Source organism: Mchenga conophoros, linkage group LG10 (genome assembly GCF_057382185.1).
Source record: "Mchenga conophoros isolate Kocher_MC1m ecotype Shallow Benthic linkage group LG10, M_conophoros_male_GT1.1, whole genome shotgun sequence".
Classification (NCBI taxonomy): Eukaryota; Metazoa; Chordata; class Actinopteri; order Cichliformes; family Cichlidae; genus Mchenga; species Mchenga conophoros.
This window is the reverse complement of record NC_140535.1, coordinates 14,455,425-14,464,785: the sequence shown is the minus strand read 5'-3', so window position 1 is coordinate 14,464,785 and position 9,361 is coordinate 14,455,425. Positions and strand designations below refer to the sequence as shown.

General features: G+C 42.6%; 1 protein-coding gene across 1 annotated transcript; it reads left to right on the top strand.

The window, feature by feature from the left end:
• Positions 1–1,641: 1,641 nt before the first annotated feature.
• cnga2b (cyclic nucleotide gated channel subunit alpha 2b) lies at positions 1,642–8,989 on the top strand. Its single transcript, XM_085288619.1, has 7 exons — positions 1,642–1,675; positions 2,479–2,587; positions 2,703–2,813; positions 3,277–3,453; positions 3,939–4,046; positions 4,160–4,266; positions 7,536–8,989. The coding sequence occupies exons 2-7, from the start codon at positions 2,487–2,489 to the stop codon at positions 8,987–8,989; spliced, it is 2,058 nt and encodes a 685-aa protein (XP_085144745.1). The 5' UTR covers positions 1,642–1,675; positions 2,479–2,486.
• The last annotated feature ends 372 nt before the right edge of the window (positions 8,990–9,361 follow it).

Here is a 9,361-nt window from a genome sequence, read left to right as displayed (position 1 = left end):
ATGACTTTTTTAAGCATTCTCCGAGTACTTTCAGTGTATTAGATCTTTTGTTTTGTGAATGATTGATCCCAAAATGTACTCAGGAGGAAGTTCTTTGTTTCCAAGCGCCTCTTACATCAGATACCTGTTGTTGTTTTTTTACTGCTTCTCCTTCCTCTTATCTGAGCTTCTGTTAATGTTACTACCTTTATGCTTTATGTTCTTCCTCTTTTTCACCATAAAATCCCCCACCTGTTTTTTTATTTGTTTTTTTTTAAAAAAAAACCTCTGTAAAAGAAAAAAACAAAGCACTTACAGTTTCTGCTTTTACTCGTCTCTTCACAGTCCATCAACAATCTCGTTGCCCAACAGAGATAGTAATGGCAGATTGAAGTTTACTGTTCACTGGGCTGAATCTTATTCAGATGGAAAGTCCTCTGGGCTTCACTCCCACTAAGTTTTTGAGGATCTGATTAAAGCGGAAACTGCCAGGCTCTGTCGGAAAGCTGCATGATTATGAAGAAGTCTCGTGTGGTCCCCATCGCCTGGGTTTTCAAGCTCCATTTGCAGTGGAGAGTGGTGGCTGTGGTGAAAGTTTAGACTCCTAAACATCGCTGCTCTTGATACTTTTTGTCAACTAGAGAAGATTAAGCAAAATATTTCAAGTCAAACTCTCAGGATCAAACTGTCAATAATCATAAATATCCCACAGATCCTAATGTTCCCATCCTAGATCATAAAGAAAAGAGGCTAAGTTCGTGTTTTACCTTATATCTAAGGTACATCCTGGCTCCCCACCTCTCACTCTATAGTAGCTGGGATAGGCCCCAACCCCCCACGACCCTGATAAGGATAAGCAGAAGTGAATAAATGGATGGATAAAGTTTCACAGTAAGTCTACAAATATAAGTGTACAGCCCAAAAATCATATGTTAGTACAAAGGTACTGTGAGCAAAATATACTTAATTCCTCACATTTATTATATGCAATGTAATGAGATAGTTCATAGTAGGAATCAGCGCAGAAGCAGCAGCATATGCTTGACTACATTCATGTTTCTGTTTCTGCTAATCTTCCTTTTTTGTACTGCACACCTCTTTGAGCCAAACCGACTACTGTTAAAATGACCCATCTGCTCAGACATGAATGAGCTTAAGAAAAGTTATCATTGTGTTTATGAGAGGGCTCACAAGCGAACAAGGGTTATGATATGTCATTAAGCCGATATGTTACAAATGCTGATGAGCTGTCAAGCAAATATAAAAAATGTCAGACTAAGAAATGCTGAGAATATGAATCAGGCAGACTACATATATAAAGAAAATCAAATAAATCAGGTGAACTGGCTGCATTCTTTTGTTCTGTTTCTCACGATTCTCCTGAGTAATAAAAGTTAAAAGGAACAAGGTTTTCCTAGAATACTCTTCAGTCTGATGCTGACATCAAGGCTCTCAACTACTTGAAAGATTTCCACACCCTCCATCTCCCACCCCTACCTGCTTCCTCGGCACTCAGCCCATCTGAGGATGAGGTGGACCACGTGCTCACGCATGTGAGGAGAGCGCTCTTCGAGAGGAGGCTCACAACCGAGAATGGTGCAAGAGCAGGACTTGCATCCGGCGTGGGCACAAAGGATGGATTGGCTGGTGAAGACCAGCTCTTTTTTTTTTTTGGACTAATTCAAGGAAACCAGAGGTAGGCTGATATGTTTAAGCTGAGGCCAGTTTGGCATATACTTTATTATGATGCTAGTAATCTACATTTGCTGTGAAGCACTGTGGAAAAAAGTTGTGTTGCGTAACATATTCAATAAGCGGAATTAATAATTATTTGCAAAAGTAGAGGGAAAAAAGTCTCATCTCCACATTAGTAAAGTTACAGAGTGTGGACTGGCAGGCAGCTGGATGACTTTAGGGGTGAATTATCACTCTTTGTGGCCTCAGCAGCCATCGTGCTGTTATGTCATGCCACACTTTGCGCTCTCTCAGCAGCCTGGTTTCCTAAGCGATGTGGTTCCTGAGGGAAAGCAGCTGACTGGTTCACTGAGCCGCAGAGCTCCAGGATGGCTTTGTGTGTGTGTGTGTGTTTTCATTAATGACCCACCAATTAGTCACACAATGGTAACAGTCATCTAAGCACCTCATCATCTGTCTGTGCTGCAGGGAGAACAGCAGCCTTAATGTGACTTTTTGGGCTTTAACTGAACTTTGACTGTGTATCTAAAGTGCTGCTGCGTCCATAAAACTGAGCTTTTTATTTCTCATGAGTCGTCACAGAAACCACCTGCTGTATGATGGGCTAGGTTAGGGACTATCTACCACAGTCCCAGTTGTCCCCCACCGCCCCAGTCCCCTGACTATTATCTGAGACATGCACCATAAACACTTTTCTCTCCTGCCACAGTGTAACTGAAGCAGGAGAGCATGTCCAACACTCCACAATATGGATTAAATGGCTGTAAGTGGGTCTTTAATATTAGTGTTTGTCCGTACTGTCAGATCTAAAGATGACGGGCCAGCTGGCAGAGAGAGATCGGTCTCCCCACAATCTGTCAGTGAAGACCAGCTTGGAGGAGGAAATCGAGAGAGCAGAGAGCATTCTCAGCAGGTAACAAGAGCTTCCTCATGTTCATTATGTTTTTCTCAGAGGTTTCGTTCAGAGACACAAAACAGAGGCTCTCGTAATGGCTTAAAGAAGCCGGGCTGTCACTTTTTCCTACTAGGGTCCCATCGATCTGTGATGACACATCCTCGGAGCTGCAAAGAGTCGCTGCTCTCGACCCTCATGGAGGCAGTTCAAGAAATTCTTTTCAAAGGACCGGAGCCATCTCAAGGTAAACCTGTGATGACTCAGCTGTGGCACGTCAGTATGGTATGGCAATTTCAAATGGACTGATTCAAGGAGCTGAAAGATTATTGTGTAGCTCTTATTACATATTAAATAACTTTTTTGTGGCAAAGGTCTGGCTTTGTAGAAATGGCTATAGAAGAGCTTTTTGTCTTTTTTCATGAAGGTCGTCGACTGCTACAAAATTCATTACATTTGTCCAGTGAAAATCCTTTGACCTCTGATGGGTTGCAGGAATTTAGAGTCCCTTTTTTCATTCAGACTTTTCAAGATTTTCCAGTCCTACAGATAGAAAAGGAAAGACAAAGTGAGGTCTCAAATCATGTGCTCTAATTTGCAGCTCTGTGATGGTTTCGCACATTAACTGTGTTTGAACTGATGCATTTTGACATGATTTTAAGTTATAAAGCTGCCTAAAGATGCGGTGTTGTGTTCCTTTTGTGTGTCAGACTGGTGAGCCTGGTGGTGAGACTGCGGGAATGGGCACACAGGAGTCTTTTGGAGGAGGAGGAGAGGCCAGACTCTTTCCTGGAACGCTTTCGTGGCCCTGAGCTGAGAACGGCCCCCAGTCGCATCAGCAACACACAACTGGATGCCAATGGCAACAATGCCAAAGGGATCTTTAGGTATGCCCGGCTACCACCCTGAACCTTTACTATGTACACCTTCATGTACATGCATAAGGAGTACAGAGTTACACTTGTACAAATCACGACGGGACCTTCTGCTTCATGGCTAAAATAAATCCTTGAAAGGTCTTATTAAGTTGTAGAGACACCCAGAGTTACAGACAGTGTTTATTCCGCTCAGTGCTGAGGCTGTAATTTATGTTGTCCTTGCTGAAATATAGGTTTACTGCAAGGTGCTATGTAAGGAAAAGAAGATAGCTCAACTGAGCTTTAAATATTTTACATTTAGTAGAACGTCACAATATTTTAAAATGACCCGAAAGATGTCACATTTACAAAAAAAGTAGCTGTCTCATATGGCTGTTAACAAATAATTATATAGCTATTGTGTTGTGATGCATTATATTGCTGTTTTTCTCTCTGTTGTTGTGCACTAACAGTTTTTGCTGAGTGTCATAATCACAGTCTCCTTTTGCTTACAGGAAAAAGTGGGATCTGTTTGTGGTGTCTCCCTCCGATGACGTATACTACCGCTGGTTATTTGTTATTGCCTTGGCGGTGCTCTACAATTGGTTCCTTGTTGTCGCGAGGTAATAACATTACAGTATGTGCGTCAGTGGGGCCCTGCAGCCTCCAGAGGGTGTACAGTGTAGTGTTCACTTCTTAGACTAGAGCACTAAATCCTTTTTTAATGCATTTCCAGGGCATGCTTTGACGAACTACAAGTGAGCAACTACATCTGCTGGCTGGTGCTGGACTACCTCTCTGATGCTCTATACATAACAGACACCTGTGTTCGACTCCGGACAGGTAAGCCACCTAAAAATGCAGCTTCTGGCCTTCTTAAATTTTAGATTACTCTGATGACATAGTTTCCTCTCTGCTGAATGAGTCAGTGTTTTGCGTTCATTTTATATTTTCTCAGCTTTCTAATTCAAACCTCGCTGCTTCCTTTTCAAATCAAATCAAATCAAATCAAATCAAATCACTTTTATTGTCACATCACATGTGCAGGTACATTGGTACAGCACATGTGAGTGAAATTCTTGTGTGCGAGCTTCACAAGCAACAGAGTTGTGCAAAATACAATAATGTAAACAAGCAAAATACAAGAATGGCTACATCTGAAACTAATAAATATATGTACAATATATAATAGTATATGCATTTCTGGATGTGTATACTAAATATTTTTCTACGTGTGTGTGTGTGTGTGTGTACACATATTTTACAAATTAAATAGAGTAAACAATAAATAAAATATATAAAAATATACAGAGTTGAGACATGTGCAAAACAGTGGCATTACTGTACAGTGTGGAGTGCATAATGTTAAAGTTCCAGTAGTGAAGCTGAGGTGTCTATGAAGTGTTCAGCAGTCTGATGGTCTGATGGAAAAAGCTGTCTCTCAGTCTGCTGGTACGGGACCGGATGCTGCAGAACCTCCTTCCTGATGGAAGTAGTCTGAACAGTTTATGGCTGGGGTGACTGGAGTCCTTGATGATCCTCCCCGCTTTCCTCAGGCACCGCTTCCTGTAGATGTCCTGGAGGGAGGGAAGCTCACCTCTAATTATCCGTTCAGAGCACCGCACTACTTGCTGGAGAGCTTTGCAGTTGTAGGCGGTGCTGTTGCCATACCAGGTGGTGATGCATCCAGTGAGGATGCTCTCAATGGCACAGTGATAGAAGGTCCTGAGGATGCGGGGGCTCATGCCGAATCTTTTCAGTCTCCTGAGAAAGAAGAGGCACTGCTGCGCCTTCTTCACTGTTTTGTTTGTGTGTACTGACCACGTAAGATCCTCAGCCAGATGTACACCAAGGAACCGGAAGCTGCTCACTCTCTCCACAGCAGCGCCGTTGATGGTGATGGGGGTGTGTACTTCTTTGCACCTCCGGAAGTCCACTATCAACTCCTTTGTCTTTGCGACGTTGAGGGTGAGATGGTTGTCTTGACACCAGTGGGTCAGGGCGCTGACCTCCTCCCTGTAAGCCGTCTCATCACCGTTGGTGATAAGACCCACCACTGTAGTGTCGTCCGCAAACTTCACAATGATGTTGGAGTTGTTAGTGGCTGTGCAGTCGTAGGTGTAGAGTGAGTACAGGAGAGGGCTCAGTACACACCCCTGTGGAGCACCAGTGTTCAGTGTGATGAGGTGATGCTGCCCAGTCTGACCACTTGGCGTCTGTCAGACAGGAAGCTAAGGATCCAGCTGCAGAGGAAGCTACTCAGTCCTAGATCCTGCAGTTTCCTGTCCAGCTTCGAGGGAACGATGGTATTGAATGCTGAGCTGTAATCTACAAACAGCATTCTCACATACGTGTCTCTCTTCTCCAGGTGTGACAGGGCAGTGTGTAGTGTCAGGGCTATGGCATCATCAGTGGACCTGTTGTGGACCTGTTATTTACACATCAAATGCAAACTAACTTTACATTTTAGTTACAACATCCACTAAATAACAATATCACCATGTAGATGACCCTATGCTAAAATTGGCTTGTGAACACATCAGGGATGCATGATGAAATAAAACCATTAATGTGTGTGAAAATGTGTGTGTGTCTCCAGCACACACACAGCACCATGTACTGTTAAATTCCATTATTTTAGTGCCAAAAACTGATTGTCTGTCAAAAAGTGATTTACAGTGTTTACAGGTGTTTTTTTTTTTATATGTAAAGTCTACACCTATATTGGTAAATAGACTTTAATGAACAAGATTTAGAAAGAGGTTATAAAATGTAAAAAGTACCCGACTTTCAAGTATCTTTATGACTCTGGTTTATTGTACCTACATTATAAGCAGTCTAGTTTACAAAATTACTGATATACTTGTTGTAATGTCTGCTGCCCTCTTGGGCAGATCACCTTAAAAAAAAGACATTTTTAATGTCAACAAGTTTTTTTAACTGGATATATAAAGTAATTTTGCCAAAAAGCGAGTGTGGCGTCTAACTTGTAACAGGAATGCTGATTAATGTTTGCTCTAGATGGCTTGATATGAGGCATGCATTTGACACATATTTCACATATTATAGGCCAACAAATTATTTACAGCAGTTTAAATACAGGCAATCACTTTTTTGCATGACATGTTGTCCACCAGCGCTTGAAGCGTGCTAAATGCTTCACTTAATGAGTTTTGACACCTAAGTCAAACAAGTCTAGCAAACATAGAGGTCCCAGGTGTTTCCAATGGTAGCCCTAGTTAGCTGTAAGCAGAGATCATTCTCTAACTTCTGATGTGGAAGCAGGCCTGAAATGTGGCAGAAGCCAACTGAGTTCATAAAAAAACAATAACGGTTACCCCTGGTCATGGTCCAAGAGAGAAAGAGTTAACCTAGTCACTAGCTTTATCTGCTTCTTGGTACTTTACATGGAGCACATGTAGAGGAAGAATGTTGCATGCTAATTTATAGCTAATGCTAGCTTGGTTAGCAAGGTGCATCAATAGACTCTGTCCTGTGCACTGATATCATTTTATTTGTGAAGAGGAGGGAAAAAAAACAATATCAGAGCATCTTGAATGGGCTTTAATTATTTTTAACTGTGCAGAAAGCCATATCATTACTTCAGTGATATGAATATTTTTAGAGCTAGCCTCCTGTGGCCTTTGGAGGAAAATGCCGTTTGAGGCAATTAAAGCCCTTTCACATAAGAAGCAGCATGAGCTGCACTGGTATGATCACGAGAATGTATGTCACACTACACTACAAAGTATGTGGCACGTACAGTATTCCCTGGGTGCTTCCAGTTGTGCTGGGGTTTGCCTGATACAGTAAGAAACTGTTTTGGTGCAGTGTAGTAAAGAATGTGTCTGAGAGCACAATGTAGCACAACCCATGCCACTTCCTATGTGAAAGGGCCTTTAGGCATTAGCTTCAGACCCAGAGATTGCCACTTGGATTTATCAAATTATGCAGCTCAAAAAAACCGAACAATGTGCTTAAAGACTCTAAAATTAAAGCTGAGAGGATCTAATCTACCAGTTTAACTGTTAAATAAAAACTTGATTTGAGCCGCCCTCTACTTTTTTTCAGCCACCACCAAGCTAAACATGAGTTTTATTTATTTTTCTCAGGGTTCCTGGAGCAAGGTTTGCTGGTGAAGGACCACGCCAAGCTAAGAGACAGCTACATCCGTACATTACAGTTTAAGCTTGACTTGCTGTCCATCCTGCCCACTGACCTGGGGTACATCTCCACAGGCATCCATACACCACAGCTCAGGTTTAACCGTCTGCTGCGCTTCCCACGCATGTTTGAATTCTTTGACCGCACAGAGACACGCACCAACTACCCCAACATCTTTCGCATCTGCAATTTGGTTCTTTACATCCTGGTCATCATTCACTGGAATGCCTGCATCTTCTATGCTATATCTAAGTCTTTGGGATTTGGCTCAGATACGTGGGTGTTCCCAAACATCTCTAAACCCGGGTATTCCACCTTGACTCAGAGTTATGTCTACTGTCTCTACTGGTCGACTCTTACCCTTACCACCATTGGAGAGATGCCTCCCCCTGTGCGAGATGAAGAGTACGTGTTTGTGGTCTTTGACTTTCTTGTTGGGGTATTAATCTTTGCTACAATTGTGGGAAATGTTGGCTCTATGATTGCCAACATGAATGCCACCCGTGCCGAATTTCAAGCTCGTATTGATGCCATCAAACACTACATGCACTTCCGCAAAGTCAGCAGAGAACTGGAGACACGTGTCATCAAATGGTTTGACTACCTCTGGACCAACAAGAAAGCAGTAGATGAGCAGGAAGTGCTAAAGAATTTGCCAAACAAGCTGCGGGCTGAGATTGCTATTAATGTCCACCTGGAGACCCTGAAGAAAGTACGGATTTTTCAAGACTGTGAGGCAGGACTGCTGGTGGAGCTTGTGCTTAAACTACGCCCTCAGGTCTTCAGTCCAGGCGACTACATCTGCAGAAAGGGCGACATTGGTAAGGAGATGTATATCATTAAAGAAGGGAAGCTGGCTGTGGTGGCTGATGATGGGGTCACACAGTACGCTCTCCTCACCGCTGGTAGCTGCTTCGGTGAAATCAGCATTTTGAATATCAAAGGTAGTAAAATGGGAAATCGTCGGACAGCCAACATCCGCAGCTTAGGTTACTCTGACCTCTTCTGCCTCTCTAAGGACGACCTGATGGAGGCAGTGACTGAGTATCCAGATGCTAAGACCGTGCTAGAGGAAAGGGGCCGGGAGATTCTGATGAAAGAGGGTCTTCTGGATGAGAATGCTCAGAGTGGCGGGCTACAGAAAGAGGACACAGAGGAGAAGGTGGAACGGTTGGAGTCCTCTTTGGACACCCTTCAGACTCGGTTTGCCCGGCTACTCAGTGAATACACACACACTCAGCAAAGGCTAAAGCAGCGTGTCACTCTGCTGGAGCATTTCCTCAATCAAACAGACTGCTGTGCAGAGGCAAATGTGAATGACATGGATGAAGGTGCAGGGACAGTCACTGAAAATGACTCTGGGTTTGTTGCCCATACAGATGGATCACCAATAAGACTTTAGATCAATACCTAACGGAATAGGAATGACTCTTTAAGACTATAAGAAACCCATACGATGCATTTTCTCTGCTTTTACTTGTATTATGTGAAGGTTTTATCAGTTTAGCAATTGCAAAGAGAAGTTTGCATGTTAATAAACATAAGAAGAAAATTTACAACACTGCTATGACCATGCATTCTTTGAGTTCATAAACCAGTGACACTGAGATAAAGTTTTAAAGTTACTTCCTGAATCAAACCAAAACAAAAGATGGAATACATGAGAATATATTTTAAACTGTAAATTAAAGATGTATTTAAATGCTACCAAAATAAAGGGAGTGATTCTACACTAAACACCTGAGACCTGCTCCAGTTTACAGTTTCTAGTTCA

Coding starts and splice junctions, on each gene's coding strand:
- cnga2b (XM_085288619.1), top strand. CDS start 2,487: ATGACGGGCCAGCTGGCAGAGAGAGATCGGTCTCCCCACAATCTGTCA. Junction 3,454..3,938: donor AATGCCAAAGGGATCTTTAG/GTATGCCCGGCT, acceptor TTTTGCTTACAG/GAAAAAGTGGGATCTGTTTG. Junction 4,047..4,159: donor TGGTTCCTTGTTGTCGCGAG/GTAATAACATTA, acceptor ATGCATTTCCAG/GGCATGCTTTGACGAACTAC.